The 16,863-nt window shown below is 39.7% G+C and overlaps 1 protein-coding gene across 1 annotated transcript in view; it reads right to left on the bottom strand.

Annotated features, from left to right (window-relative positions):
- Window positions 1–5,343: 5,343 nt before the first annotated feature.
- Window positions 5,344–16,863, bottom strand: part of LOC109419212 (14-3-3 protein epsilon) — a 67,800-nt gene continuing 56,280 nt past the window's right edge. The window contains exons 4-5 of the mRNA XM_019693419.3: window positions 16,616–16,796; window positions 5,344–8,457 (exon numbers count right to left, since the gene is read on the bottom strand). Of these exons, the coding sequence (XP_019548964.1) occupies window positions 8,396–8,457; window positions 16,616–16,796 (243 nt within the window). The 3' untranslated portion in view covers window positions 5,344–8,395. The remainder of the gene's footprint in view (window positions 8,458–16,615; window positions 16,797–16,863) is intronic.

Here is a 16,863-nt window from a genome sequence, read left to right as displayed (position 1 = left end):
GGATTACCTGGAATATCCCAAAATTTTCTAAGAATGCTTTGTGACCTTTAACTATCAACCCAAGAGCAATCTCGCTGTTGTATTTTGTACAACACGTTGAAATAATCTCGCTTTTCGCGTTCAGCATTAGCGTGGTGCTGACGGTGGTGGGCAACCGCGCGAGTTACTGAAGGTTAAGTGAACATGATTTACTGCCTGTAGTTTGACACTTATGCGTCAACTGTGAGATGGAGTCTTAACAACGAACCGGTTTAACCCAGTATTGCAAAACTTCATCTCATTCATTTGAACATTAACCTACAATTCTTTTTAAACATTTTTCTTCTACATATTCATGTTCAAAACCATTTCATTCAATCAGAGCACCTATCAAATGAGAAGCGAATCCTTATCAATTGAATACATTGTCATTCGAATGAGTAGCTGGGCACGATACACGAGAAAACCATGCAAAATTCCGCCAGACTGAAAAAATATCGAATGTCGGGTCAAAGTTGGGTCAATTTTTATCGAATGTTGAGCCACTGTTGGACCAAGTATTGGGTCCATGTTGGGTTTGGTGGCCAAAATAAAAATAGGTGAATGATAGGTTGATGTCGGGTTTGACGTCATCAATGATGGTAAAAGCTTTAAACCTTTAAACAATAGCTTGGCAGTTTGTGTAATTTGTAGAAATTTTGAGTGACAGGCAAAAATCTTAAAATGTTGTCTTAAAATAATTCGTTGAGTTCATTTTTTAATATAAAATCAAGAAGGAAATTATTGAGTTAAAAGTGGTTTTCATTTACGCGGATTTTTGAATTACAGCGGTTTTCATTTACGCGGATTTTTGAATTAACGCGGTTTTTTTTACGCGGATTTTTGAATTAACGCGGTTTATTTTTACGCGGATTTTTGAATTAACGCGGTTTATTTTTACGCGGATTTTTTTTACGCGGTATGTATCCCCCGCGTAAAAAAAAACCTGACTGTAGTATGTTTGTTTGTCTGAGCTTGTAAGGTCGTTTTTAGCGGTGGTATATTTTTTAGTCCAAATTAATAACAGTTCTAAAAAAGTGAAAGAGTTTGTCCTTCGAATTAAAACGAGTTTACAAAGATACCAGGGGTTCCTGAAGATAACTGATGGCCGAAAAAGGAATCTAGTGATTACGAAGATTGAATAAAATGCTGGTGATTCTAAAAAAAAAGTTGTTGTCGTGGTCATCTCTAGAAGAGATGAAATATCTCCAGCAACTCTTTTGAGGATTTTCCAGCAGTTTCGCCAAGCAATCGGCTTAGAGTTCCTCCGGGAACTCTAGAAGGTCCGTCGGGAAATCCAAGGGTTTTCTTCGACGCATCCTCTAGGAGTTTCTTCGGGCATTGCTACAGAAGTTTCACTGAGACTTTTTGTACCATTCACCGCTCATAACACTAGTTTACAGCATTTTTGAACTCGGTAAGCTGATGATCGTTTTTGGTGTAGAATCATGCCCTGAGTTCGAAAACGCGAAGGAAAAAAATACAGTAGAGCGGAATTTTTTCGACTTTCCATACAAGGTTGATGATATGAAATCGATTTTTGTTCTATTTTTAAGCAAAGTCGCTCAATTCACACACCTCATTCTCCGTAATCAATGCTCCGATTGAGCTGGTTTTTTTACTGTATCTCGCCTACATATGATATGTCAAAAAAACGTTGAGAAAGAATTTTAAAATTGTTTTTTTTTTTCTTATTGAGAAAAATACACTTCTTCATATACTTTTGGAAATTTTGCTAAAATTTAAGGAGATCGTTCCCAAAACTCGCCAATATCTTGAATTTTATCGATCTGACGCAAAACCTGCTTTCAGATGATCGAATGGTATCATATTCAACTTTTAATTTATGGAACAATATTTAAAATTGGTTGAACAAAACGCAAGATATATGATTTTTTTTAAATTCCATATTTTAAAAAGTTGCAAAACTAGATATTGAGCTAAAACTCAAAAACTGTTCTACTTTAAATTTTTTGAAGCACGGTTTCGAAATCAGCGCTAAATTATGCTTCAAAATGTTTGGTCGTTGACAGAAGTTCACGACTTTCGTTTTATTTTGTAAACTAGTGTAATGGATCCATTCACCGCTCACTGGATTATTTTTTCATGAAGCCACATATTGTCGCGCTTATCTTTTATTAGACTCCTGCGGCGGTCGTACGCTCGCAAGGCATACCGCCGCATGACAGTCGCAAGGCAAAACAAAAGAAAAAGTGTTCCCGCCAAAAACAAAAGCACGTGGGTTTCGCGAAGTGACAGATATTTTTGAATGTATTTGTGACGAACGGCAAGAGTGGCTCAGTGGAATGAGTGTTCTTGCTGTCAAACCCCATATAAGGGAAACATATACTTTTAAATCTTGTGACGCTGTTATGATTAGTGACTGTCGCGCTTATATCAGCAGCCAGAGGCAGATAATCGCCATATTCTGATTTTTCTTAAGAGGCATAATAAACTATTCATTTATAAAAACAAAATAACTTTTATTTACTATTATATTGATGATTCTTGATGTTTTCAGTTCATCCTGTTTTGTCAAAATAGATTTTTTTACGGGTTTTACTGTTTTATACCTGTTGGATATTTCTCCCGCTGTTTGCCCTGAACAGTTCCCATGCTGCCCTGCAGCACAGTGAGGGAAATGTTTTTTAAGAACGTAATTTCAGGTACACCCATATAAAAACTTGGTGAAATGAAAGTTTTGTAATGTGGCAGCATGTTACATTCACTTTTGTTACGATACTTTACTAACATTTGATATTTTTTGTTTGATTGATCCAAAATGAGCGGTGAATGGCGACCTCACGGTAGTACTTGCTCTAGAAACTCCTCTAAGTGTTACCCCGGGTATTCTTTTAGGAGATTCTCCAGGATTCATCTAGAAGCCTACAAGTTTTTCCTGGAAATTCCTTTAGGAGATCATCAGGCAATTCCTCTAGGACAGAGGGACGTATGACCACTAGGTTAAAGTTTCTCTTCAAAACCAAATGAACACACAATTCCTCTAGGAGCACCTCCGGGAATTCCTCCACGAGTTCTTCAACGAGTTCATCCGGGAATTCCTTCAAAAGTTCATAGAAATTGCACTGGAAATACTAGAAGTTTTCTCCGAAAATTCCTCTAGGAGTTCTTCCGGGAATTCTTCTGGGAGTTCTTCCGGCAAGTTCTCTAGCAGTTCCTACTGGAATTCTTCCAGGAGTTTCTTTAAGAGTTCGCCCGGAAGTTCTTCCAGAAGTTTCTCCGACGTTCCTCTAAGAGTTTATCAGGGAATTCTTTTAGATGCTCTTTTGGAAATTCGTTTAGAAGTTCATTCGGGAATTCCTTAAAGAGTTTATTCGGAAATCGCTCTAGAAATTCCTTTAGAATTTCTTCCGGGAATTCCTTTAGAAGGTCATTCTGGATAATTTTTTGGGCAGCTGATTCATCATAACAATTATTTCAAAAAATTTTCAAAAAACATGTAAGAATAAAAAAAAAAATTAAACCGTAACTATTAACATGTCATTGCATCTTCAAAATGATGAGATACTACTACGAGTTACGATGCACACATACTCGTTTTCCACGCTGGATCACACATTAAATTTATGGACCTTGTGTGTCTACACATGAAAAAGGGTTATTTACAAAGCTATTTATGTGTAGATAAATACACATATATTTTTGACGAATTGCAAAAATCTATGTGTGCAACACATGCATACAATATTTGCAGTTTTTTCAGTGCATGGCGAGTCACCTCATTTCTCATCTCGATATGCGATTCTATCTGGGCAGGGATGGGAACACTCACTTTTCACAAATCCCCCTCCCCCTAGGACCGTGACGTACTTAACGGATGCCCCCTTTACAAATCCCTCACGACTTCAGCATGCGTGTGCGACCCATACTCTGGTCGGAAAAGTTTTAGACAAAACCACAAGGCAAAAGTCGTCCATACATCGTTCGTTCATAGCACGCTTCTGAGCTGAGAAAACAGAAACAGCAAGTGAATGTAACCTTTTGCAAGTGAGTGTTCCCATCCTTGGAGCTGGGTCACGTCACTCCACTCGTAGAATGAGCCCGATAGTGCACGCTCAAACGTGCCTGTTTGGGCCTTAATGACCCCAATGCACGGCTAGGGTTAATAAACACTAGTTGAGATATTGAAAAGGGAAATATCTTCTTGGTTCATTTCCATGTTTCTCACTCAAAAGATCATTTAAGTGCAATGAATAACTCACCGTTGATCGTCGCTCAAAAGCTCAGCATATCGTTCCAGTCCATAATTTATCTTGCTTCGGCTAGTTTATCCTTTTCATGCTTTCTTTGTTGTTTGCAGTGGATTAGCTTCTCTTCTGCGCTTGCTACACTCCGTTCCGCTTTCTGTTTGCTTACTATTGCGCAGTTATGTATGTACACAGACAAACAGAGGAAATTCATCAAAATCTTTTGCCTGGTGTCATTCAGCAACGTGCACACTGGCAAACGTCAAAGCAATCGAACACTAGCGCATCTGGTGGAAGGATCGCGCGAATGAAATGAAATTTGAATTGATCGTTAAATGCATCTGTCAAGCCGTTTTGAAGAGTGTTATGTCTGTTTGTCTGTATGTAGTTCATACGACGAGCTGAAGATTCTCCAGATGGTAAGCATTTCGGATAAATGACAACATCCATTGATCTTTTTTTTTTTTTTTTCTTAGAGCTTTATTTTTCGATATTTTCCTTTTTCTGTTGTTTGCATGTATGTTTGCTGTTTCTGTTTGATGATGTTTTTTTTTTTTGTTTGTTTCTGTTGCTTTTCGCGTTAATGTATATTTTAATTAATTCACTATTGTGTGGTTTTCACCATGTTCAAACTTTTGCGTTTTTCTTGCTTGTTTTCCTGCATATTGTTGTTTCTGCTGCTTTTGCCTGCCGTCCATTGTTTTTTCAATTAACTTTTATTACGCCATTTTTATTTATTTTCTTTCTTGTTGGAGAATGAGAATGTTGTTATTATTCTCTTATATGTGTGAGTAATCTCTTGTTTTCCTTTTTTATATTTTTATTAGCTGACTTCGATTGCGATTCTTTTTTCAATCGAACTACATTTCAATAATGTTTTTTTTTTGTGTGTGGTTGATGTTGTGTGAATTGTTTACATTTTCATTCCGAATATAGCATTGTTTCCATGTGTACATTTATTCTTTAATTTCCTTTTGTTTCTACTCTCTCAAATAGTAAAACTTAAAACGAAAAAAATAAAACCATTTTGTTTTCGCGCGCGCAAAATACTTTCGTTTGTTGATGTTGCTTTCGGTGTGAGTCTCCCGTTTCTTGTGTGTACGTGTGTTTGTGTTAGTTTTTGTTTCAATGAGAAATTTGATTTTTCTGCTGTTCGTGGTGAATTGCGAGCGATTGCTGTTGTTTTTTTCTCTTATCTGGCGAAACGATCTTGAAATAAGGAGTAAAAAACCTGTTCCGAACATTGAAGAGGAAACAAAAGTGTTTCGTTTTCGATTGTTTTTACATGCTCTCTGAAACCGATCGAATTGCACGACGATGGCACAATCAACAAAATCGCGGATTCCGGATCAATAGAAACAAACGAGAAGAATGTTGGAAAATGTCGAGATTCTACTAAACGTAAGGTTTTTGTTTTGGAAGTGCTTATTCGCGTCTGATTCTTTTCAACGTTTTTGCGTGGATGTTTTATTTAAGTAATTCTCTTACTAGCGTATGGTTTGTTCTGTACTTGTAGGATTCGGTTGCTTTGCGTTAAGTTTTAAGTAGTTTTGCATGGGTCTCTTTATTCAATTAATTTATCTTTAAATTTATACTTCTACTCATAATAATCAATAGGTTTTTTTTCTTGTTCTTCTTTAATAATTATTATTCTGTTATTTTTACCGCCTTAAATTTAATTCGGAAAATTGATACGTCGGATGTTCGCTCTTGCGCGTTTGGTTTGTCAATGAAAATGTGGAAACGGACAACTAAAATGCGGGAAACAGTTTTCATACCCTGGGAAATGAAATGTCTGCCTTTGTGTGTGTGAGGATGAAGATGGCTTTGGGAACATCAAAGAGGGCTATGAGAAAAACACACGTAAATACAGGTTTAGTAGCAATTAAAAAGCTGCATCCAATAGCTACTACTAGAAACATTTTTTTCTTTTACATTTGTTTGCGCTGATTAAAACATAGCTTGCACTTGTTTAGAGACGCAATCATTACTGCTGTTGTTTCGCCGTCAGTTGGTGTGTAGTTCGTCATGAATGTCATTCAGCTAGTTAGAATTCGTTTCAGAACGATTTGTGAGCTGGTATGTTTTATTATTCGGCTCATGTGAGAGTGTGACAATAAATGCAATGATTTTTATTATTCGGCAATTCGCTAGACTATTCAATGACGTGTTCGTATTTTCTTGAAAATTCGCTTCTGTTGGATTTTAGAAAACTGGTTCGCACTTTTCCCTTAGCTCAGACGTTCTTGAAGGACTTTTTCTACAGTCAAAATGTAGTAGGGCCGATTTTACCCGCTCCGCTTTCTCATTTTTCCTAGTTGTTATGAAGGTTTGTGCTCCTTTTTACCGCGTTTTCCTCAATGGAATGGATCAAGTCAGTCCTACAAACACTTAGAAAGTAATCAATATCCATCACACTCATTTCCCTGCATTATTTATCGTTTGGTTTGTCCTTTTTCGACTACGGAAGGTGGTTCAACGAAATGACGGGAATCACAAAGGAAACCGGCGAACGAAACATTACCAAACGGGAAATTAGTCACAAATCTGGTCGAGTGCCGTGTGATGCATTCTTCCCGAAATGGAGTATGTTAAACACCTATGAATACCGCTTATGCTAAGGATTGGTTTTCTTACCATGCGAGGGGCGAAGGAAATCGAACATGATTGGAGAAACTGGCGCAAAATTGACCACCTTGTGAGGTTTCCTTAACCAAACTTAATAAGAATGAATGCCTCATAGTAGAATTCATTATGAATTGAAGCTATTAAAACTTCACGGTGTATACTTGATGTGATCTTATAACACCGACTAATTCACAATGAATTCCAGTATGAAAAATTCCACCCCATGACCACGACGGTTCAATTTTGCGTTGTTTTCCCAAAACCGCGAACGAATGAAAACACAAACATATGATCCGACGTGTGTTCCGACCTCGAATGACCGGGAGTATCCAAACAGCGGGATATTCCGTCAAGACAAACAATAGAGAAATGGCGATATCAACCCCACCCGAGTCAACGGACCCTCTTCTCTTCTAGCGCGAACGCAGAATACTCACTTAGAAAATGAAATCGGAATACTGATAATACTTTCACAAAACTCTCTCTGTCTCTCGCAAACGCTGTGCGCCGGACTCTGGTGGGTAACAACTCGCCACGTTGTTTTCCCCGAAACTTTTTCGCTCTCACAATAGGAATGTTTTGCGAGTGGAAAAACTCGAAATGCGCTACTCTCTCCTTCCTCCCATGCACTCACTATCCCCGGTCGGATTGCCCAGTCGGAACACCGCCGCAAGACGAATTCAAGTGGATACGGAAAATGACACTTCTTGCTGGGATAGTAGCTTCCCCTACTATGCCTATGCCCCCTTTTTTATACTATCCCTTCTTTTCTGCTCTTTGTGTTACATTCTTTAAATTTAGATTCCATTTTTATTATTTTTTGCGGATTGCTCCTTTTTATTTTTTATTAATATATATTGACAAAAACAATACACATTTAATGGATGATGATTTTCTGTTTCTCTTTATACACCACTCAGCTGATTTTTGTAGCTTTTTTTTTACTAGTAGTAGTAGTAGTAATCAATATGCTCTAATACGCTGCTTTTGTTTCTTTTGATGTAGTAGTAGTAAGTATTTGTGTCGGCGTGTTTGTGTATTGTTTTGGGGGTGCAAATATGTGAGAGTGTGTGTGTTCCAATTGCTGTTTTCTTTTTGATCTTGATCCTTCCAACTACCAGTCGCCAAAGAGGAAGATGAGTGACACGAAGTCCGGTTTCCTCCGTTCCTAATAGTGGATTTTCTTCTTAATTTGACCTCGCTTTCGATTGAGATACTTTCTCACTTTCCCAAGTAAGAATTCGACATTTTTTTTTCTACTTTTGCTTTTGTTTCACTCTCTCTTGCTCTTTGTGTGTGTGTGTGTTTTTGTTGCTCTCATCGGTTCGGCTTCGGGGGGTGTTGCTGTGTGTTCGACTTGCCGTAATTTGTCTGGTTCCTGTTCTTTTTGTCTTGTTGTTGTGTATGTATGTGTGTATGCTGTAGTATTTTCTTCCTTTTTTCTTTGTTGTTTTCTTATGTATAGCTTATTTAATAATGCTTAATCTTATTTTCTTTAATTAATAAAATAAATTCACACATAAAACGAGTCGTGTAACAAATTACGACACGTCCTGGTCTTCGACGTCCTGAACCACTTGTTCTCGCTGTTCACCGCCGTCACCTGGAAATAAAGAACAATATTCACAATTAGGATGGAATCATACATAAACTCTCATAATAAACAAAAGATATCTAATAAACCAGAGAGTAAAAAATTCGAAGATTCAAAATGAAAATGGACATTCCCATTTTTTCATTCGTGCTTTGCCACATTCATTGTCAACTGAATACCTCTCTTTTTCATTCAATTCCCTGTCATGAGTATTTTCTTGCACATCATAAGATAATCAATTTCTGTTAACAAACGCAAAATTCGACTTAATAGACAAATGAAACAGATGGCTAGTATTCCAATTAATTAATACTATACCCAAGTTTTGGGGTGATTGGAAGTTTAATCGGGAGTTATGGTCTAGTTTTGTTTCTCAGTGAAAATTTTCAGTGACAGAAAAACGAATGAATAAGTGAAAAAATCATTCACCAAACGAATTTTATTTTGATCCCTCAGTTGAGTTTTCAAAATTCGGTTTGAATTCACTCATTGAAAATGAAAATTTTAAACTCTGATCTAAACATAGTTTTTTGAGTAATTTTCTACCACCTGGTGAAGTTCAACTGCACCCAATCATCAACATCGCCACGGTCGGATTTGAAGGAGAACACAACCGGTAATGCTGTAGCATGGCACGCGGCATAACGTGGAACGAAACAAACAGAAGCGGAACCAACAAACCCGCATTTTTCGAGAGAAACAACGCCTCCAGGAGGAAGCAGAGTGCGACGTAATAGAACTGCTGTACCGTTCGCAAGAAACGCGAAGGTTCTACCAGAAGCTCAACGCATCCCACAACGACTTCGTGTCGTGAGCCGAAATGTGCAAGTATAAGAACGGGAGCCTCTTGACGGACGGATGTGAGATTAATGAAAGGTAAAAGCACTACATCAATGCAGCAGAGGATAGAACTATCCAACACCTAAGCTAAGAAAACTTAAGGATCTCATTCACCTGCTCAAAATCAACAAAGCAATTAGTAAGGATGTTATCGGGGCTGAACTCATCAAGATGTGTCCAGAAAAATTGGCCACCTGCCTGCAGCGGTTGATAATCAGAATCTGTGAAACCGAACATATACGCAAGGAGTAATCTTCTGTATTCACAAAAAAGCGACCATTTGGAATGTGAAAACTTCAGAGCGATTACCATTCATGTCGTCTACAAAGTACTTTTTCAGATCATCTTCCTTCGTCTATCACTTAAAACGAATTGATTCGAGAAAAAGGGAAGTTATCAAGCCGGCTTCAACGACGGCCGATCGACAGTGGACTATATTTTCACCGCACGAAAAATCCTTCATAAGTATCATGGATACCAGGTCCCACGCACCACCTGTTTAATAAATAATAATAACAACAGTGTAATTTCCCACATGGCTTGGTCAGCCGAGGCAAAATCAAGAAAAAAAATGACACAAATAATAATAACAGTGTTTATTGACTTCAAGGTGGCATATGACAGTATCGAGTTATGGAAAATCATGAACGATAAGGCAGCATCCATTCATTACGTAACGCTAAAATCGACACTTTTAGACCCCCCCCCCTCCGTTACATTTTTTTGTATGAAAATCCTAAATTTTTTGTATGAGCCGTAACGCTCGGCTGTACTCCCCCCTCATCCTATAGAGTTGCGTAATTTGTGGACGGCGCCTAATGGGTTTCCTGGAAAGCTGACCAGACTTATAAAAGCAATGGTGGACGGAGTAAGAGTCCCAGGTGAACTATCCAAGTCATCCGAATCTCGCTGGGAACTGCGATAAGGTTGCGGACTTCCATGCCTACTCTTTAAGTATCGCTCTAGTAGATGCGACGAGCCAGGCATAACAGCCGAGGTACGATTTTCATGAAAGCCGGTCAGTTTGTGTGCTTTCTGAAGAACACGGACATGAAAATACATTAGGAACGGTGGCCCTCATGAATCGTGCGTCAGGTAGTGGAGGAATCCGTCTACTTGGGATCCTCACTTACAGCATGAGTCGTGAAATACGTAGGCGCATCATCAGTGGAAGTCGTGCCTACTACGGGCTCCAAAAGAAATTACGGTCAAAAAAGCATTCATCCCCGCAGCAAATGTACAATGTACAAGACGCTAATAGGCCCGGTGGTCCTCTACGGATACGAGACATGGACCATACTCGAGGGAGACCTGTAAGCACTCAGTGTTTTCGAGTGACGCGTGTAAAAGACGATCTTGGTGACAAAGGATGAATCGCAAGGTTGCTGAACTCTGTGGAGACCCCAGCATCTACCAGGTGGCCAAAATCGAAAGATTGCGGTGGATAGGGCATGTTACAAGAATGCCGGACAACAACCCTGCAAAGTTGACGTTCGCTACTGATGAGGCTGACACAGTAAGGCGTGGAGCGCGGAGAGCGGACGATATGCGGACCAGGTGAAGCGTGATCCGGCGTGACCGTATGTTGATCAATATGTACCATGTAGTTCCAGTCTACAATGCTAACAACAAAATTAGTCTAATCGATTGATTTTGTTTTTCATTGTATTTTTTTTTCAGTGCAATACCAAATGAAAGTTGACCAATAGTTCCAGTAGCCACCTTCCGAGAGACACCAAACTCTAGTAATCCACCATCCGGCGCTACTCGTCATCACGCCGCCCGATCGTTATCTTATCTCGGAACTAATTACATGGTATCACGCCGCCCAACAATCTCGTTCACGCGCTCGAAACTATTACCTTAAACCAACAAAACGAAGCAGCTTATTAAGGCATTGCCGCACACCCCATGATTGCATCTAATGGAGGACCCTCCCGCGCAACCTTTCTGGAAGTCATTTTCCACATTTCACGATTGTAGCAATGACGATCGCATGAAAGAAATTTCATACACTTCTGATCATGATCGACACGAACGACCATGGTCATCCCATCTATCTATCGAGGTTTATGCAGAGCACTAGAACGGTAACCATCTCTTATTTGGATTACAATAATTAGGCCTAGGAGGATTATCTTTCTACAATAGTCGGCCACCGGTCGCACACGCGAAGGGAGATTGTTGTACCGAGAGCTTAGTATTATCAGTAACAGTAAATCGATTCGCTTCTGCTGCCGGTATCTGCTTTACAACACGGCAGGAGAGATGGTAACATCATGAGAGGGTGGGTGACGAGGAAGCAGTTGGCGAGGTAATTGACATTGATCATGAAAAAGTTCGACAACGGTCATGTGGCCCGCTACCACAGTTCCCTCTGCGGTACTGACTGTATTATTTAGTAATGAAGAGAACATGATGGCATAGGTAATTACCGAGGGGGTCCATCCGTTTGTTGAATTCGTTATCACATGTTTTGCTGCGCCGCATAGGTCACAAGAGTGAGTGTTGCCGCCACCACAATGTTAGTTTTCGGGAATTTTATAGTTGACGAAAGTAATTCGTATCGCCACGGTGGCAAACATCCTTGACGTCAGTTTGCTGGCCACGTAGGTGTTATTATTCGGCCGAAAAACCTATATTCTCTGCTATAGGTAGGTAGGTAGGTACCTAACGAAATGTGATTGGTGCTTATCTAAAAACACACACACGAGTTCGGTCGGTTTGGTTACAGCAGTGGCAAATCGATAACAAGTGGACTAGAAAATATACCAATTTAAGTGCTCTCACACGTGTAGGCCTTGAAGCAAACTCTCCGCGATACTGCTAATTCGGGCTTTGCTCTAAAATTGATGAATAGGACAGATCAGTGAAGTACTAGATTTGTAGTAATGAGCTGAATTTTAGTATGGTGAGAAGGTCAATTCTCCGTTTCTGCAATAAAATGGTGCAAAAAGCGTGAGTATTATGACTCCTTGCCTAATTTGATGCTGTTTGAGCAAAACATTGGGCAAAAGTGTTGTTGTTTTCTCCATTTCTTGCAACATAAATAATATAGTTATCGAAAGTTTTGCTCAAACAGCATCAAATTATGCAAGGAATCATAATACCCACGCTTTTTGCATCATTTCATTGCAGAAACGGAGAATTGACCTTCTCACCATACTAAAATTCAGCTCATTACAACAAATCTAGTACTACACCGAACGTGCCCCATTAGTTTTCTTGATTCAAAGATCTGGTTGTCTTGTCTTATGTTTGTAGGAATTACTCCAGTTCCTTCCAGAATTGTTGAATAGATTTGGGTCTCTTTCATAAATAGAGACTTTCGCCATTTCTTCACCCTCTGTCTTTCACAACGTTCTTCAGCCAACATATCACTGACATTGGTTTGATTCACCTTTGTATTTCCGGTTGGACACGCGGAACCGGTTCAGAAACACTGCCGGCAGTAACAGATGTCGCCTATGTTCTTGCTTACAGTTCATCAGGTTATCGGTGGGACACCCGGGACCGGGTCCGAAGCACAACCGATAGTCACAAATGCAATCTGACCCTATTTCCTTGCTAACCGTTCATCAGGTTATAGAAAAATGCGTGATATGATGTGTTATAAGCATAGGTTTAGCCACTCCCGAATGTCGACAGAAGAGCCGATTCCAGAACATTACGGGTAGTCTTAAATGCACTCTCATCTTATCTTCTTGTTAACCGTTCATCTGATTATTTTGATGTGTTGGTTTGATGTGTCGCAAGCATGGATTCGATCCACTTCTATGCACGACTTCCGGCGGGACACACGAAACCGGTTCCAGAACACTATCGGTAGTCCAATTGTGGACTGAGCTTATTTTCTTCCTAACCGTTCATTAGGTTATCGAGGAAACCGCGATTTTATGTGTCGCAAGCAAACGTTTGATGGTTTTATATTTGACCATTTCCGGCGGGACACCTTAAACCAGTTCCGGAGCACTACCGATAGTTTAAAATGTGTTCTTATCCTATTTTATTGCTAATCGTTCATCAGATTATAGAAAAAAATCGTGATATGATGTACATATATTAGGGTGGCTCAAGCTTGTATGGCAAAACCATATGTCAAAAAGTTCGATGGGCCCCCTTCTCATTTCGTTCTATATGATGCCACGATGCTCTGGTCAAATTTTCAGCTAAATCCGTTAACATTAGAGCGGTGCTAAACTCGTTTGAAGTTTGTATGGAAGTTTATATGGGAAAACATCGTTTTTTGCTATTTTCTACTGAGGGGTTCTAATTTTCCCTAAAACACGTAATCGATCCTATAGAAATATAGCCTGGGATATGTCGAAAAACTTTGCCGAAGACCGGAACGTAATAAGACACTTGCGAAAAAAGATATAGCCTAGACAGTACGTGCCCATTCAATGAGATTTTATTGCTATTGTTATTCCTTTACATGTTAAATGTTAAGCACCACCAGATGGTCTGCGTGTAATATCTTTTCTTACAAGCTTCGGATGACTTTGCGGTCTTCGACAAAGTTTTTCAACACATGTGAGACTATAGTTTTATACAATCAGTTATGTGTTTTAAGTAAAAATAGTGCCCCTCATGAGAAAAATGCTAAAAACGATGTTTTCCCATATAAACTCCAATACAAACTTCAAATGGGTTTAGCACCGCCCTAATGTTAACGGATTTAGCTGAAAATTTGACCAGAGCATCGTGGCGTCATATAGAACGAAATGAGAAGGGGGCCCATCGAACTTTTTGACATGTGGTATTTTGAGCCACGCTAACATATATGTTTAGCCACTTGCGGCGGGCCACGATGTGATGTGGCGCAAGCAAAGATTCGATACACTTCTATGTATAAGTTCGGGTGGGACACCTGGAACCGGTTCCGAAACACTATCGGTAGTTTCAATTGTAGTCTGCGCCTATTTTCTTGCTAACAGTTCATCGCTGAAACCGCTATTTTATCATGTGTCGCAAGCAGGGGCGTACAATTTCGTTTCAATGATACACTTTCATGCAACATTGGAAAGAGTCACTTCAAGTGTTTCATACATTTTTCTAATGACTCGGTCGTTAAATAAAACTTTTCCACTCATCGTAGCACTCGGTAGTCTCCTACCCGGTCGCATTGCTGGTGCTTCACCCGTCAGAGCATTAGTGTCTCACTGGTGCGCGCTAGTCTCTCAATGGTTACGGGTGCCGGTTAATTGGATTTAAGTGGTCGAATTTGTTATCCTCTTTCATAAAACATAATTATCATTCTATTGGCGTGCACCATTATTTAAAAATATGGTTTAAATAGTGTTTTTAGCATGTTGAAGTATTTCAATGACTCATAAATGAAACGAAAATCCAAGTGTATCATCCCATGTTTCATACACACTTGTTTCTGTAGCAGCAACGAACGAGTGTGTTGCTGGGTGAGAGATGAAGCATCACAGCAGTCCGTTCGCATGGGAAACGATTTGCTACAGTCGTCGTACGTCATGTTTTCCTTTCGAAATTGCACGACCCTGGTCGCAAGCATACGTTTGGTAGTTTTATGTTTGGATGGTGGGACATCCGAAACCGGTTATAAAACTCTACCGATAGTTTAAAATGTGTTCTTCTATTTTATTGCTAACCGTTCATCAGGTTATCATGAAAGCCCGCGATTTGAAATGTCACAAGCATGGATTTGGTCCACTTCTTTATATGACCACTTCCGGCGGTACATCCAGAACCGGTTCCGAAACACTACCGGTAGTAACAACTGTGGTCTAAGCTTATTTTCTTGCTAACCGTTCATCAGGTTATCGAAGAAACCGCTAATTTATGTGTCGCAAGCCTATGTTTGATGGTTTTATCACAGACAAACAGATGTAACACTTTGATAATTCCCAAGTAACCAGTAAGCATTTAAAATAGCATTCCATCAGCATTATAGTAGCCTTTACGACAAGGCGTTTAATGCTAATTAGCCGTATATGCGCATATAGTGCTACCTCACAGCAGGTTTTGGCAAAATAACGGGCTGTCTTAGTGCTATCCCTTCAGGAACGTCGTGACGAAATGTCAAAGAAGCGTAACGCCTCGTCGAGCAAAAAAAAAAAAAACTAAAATAGATTGACGTCTGCTTCTCGTTCTCTCGCCTGCTTCCCTGCTTCATCGTCCTTCCATATTCCAGCCGGTGCTAGGTGGTACTTTTTTGCTGATTTTTGTAGTGATGTAGGTTTGAACTTATGATCCGGAGATTGATGAATTATATCGGCTTCTGATTCTGTTGCTCCTGATCCACGATGCTAAAGCTGTTCCGGTGGCGTGCGTTGATTTAATCGCCAATATAAAGAATGATTCGATAACAGCTTCAGATTCAACATCCAAAACTTGTTTTCATTGAGATATTTCATTATGGTAGAGCATTACGATCCCTTCTTTTAAATATCTGTGGAATATGATTCATTCTTCCCTCTTTCAAACAATCCTATGATCCACCAAAGTATCCACCTATTCGGCACACATTTTCCGACGTAATGATAAATAATTGGTGATTTTTGGTGGACAAGTTCCCAATCCAATCCAGCTGCAGTAATGTTTTTTTTGTGCTTTTGGATGAGTAGGGGAAAATGAAGGAACAAATAAGATGCACAAATTTGTAAACAGAAGCATAGGCTCTGTAAGAGAGAGAGACAATATGTGTTGCCAAATGCGTAACATATCTACCAACCTTTTTGCTCCTAGCATTTAGAGCAGTTGAAAAGCATTCTGATTGCTCCCAAGTGAAAACACTTCAAGCAGTTGAAATGCTAATTAACAGCCAAAAGCTTTTGAGCAGCACAGCTTATGCTAACTTAAGGCAGTTATGCATCCGAACTGCTTATTTAGGGCAGCAAGCAGTTTAAATGCATAATACGGGCTGATACACGGCTTATTCAAATGCTTAGTGGTTACCTGGGTTCCCATCGTACACCGATTTAACGATCTATTTAAAAATTTGAATTTGGCCAACTTTCCACTCGTCTCGCATCGTTTTTGTTCGAGTTCACGGTGTGGCTTCGGAGTCAATTTGGCTTTCTATTCCGCAGAATCATTACTTGTTCTGTAGTTTAGTTGGTTAAAGCGCTGGTCTAGCGATACGGAGTCGTGGGTTTGAATCCCCCCAGGAAGCGATTTTTTTTTCACAAATTTCATCTCTCAATTTGTCAACTAGCAACATTTCGTGCCAATCTGGTGAAATTCCAGTCAAGGGCAAAATGTATCATTGATTCCTATTTGCCAAAACTACGTGCCACAACTATCCAACATCAAATAATAAAGAAAACAACTTCCAAATGTCGAAAACGCCACTTACCGTCACCCTGCATATCGGACGTCCACAATGTAAGGTTGTCCCGCAGCAGCTGCATGATTAACGTAGAATCTTTGTAGCTTTCCTCGCTGAGGGTGTCCAGCTCGGCGATTGCGTCGTCGAATGCGGCTTTCGCTAGGCGGCAGGCACGGTCCGGCGAGTTCAGGATTTCGTAGTAGAATACCTAGGGGGAGGGAGAGTCAAGGAAAAGCGAACGTTAGGTTACCCACGCAGACGACCATTTTCAATCG

The sequence above is a fragment of the Aedes albopictus genome, chromosome 3 (genome assembly GCF_035046485.1).
Source record: "Aedes albopictus strain Foshan chromosome 3, AalbF5, whole genome shotgun sequence".
In the NCBI taxonomy this organism is placed as follows: Eukaryota; Metazoa; Arthropoda; class Insecta; order Diptera; family Culicidae; genus Aedes; species Aedes albopictus.
The sequence above is the reverse complement of the archived record's forward strand: the minus strand, read 5'-3'. Positions and strand labels throughout refer to the sequence as shown.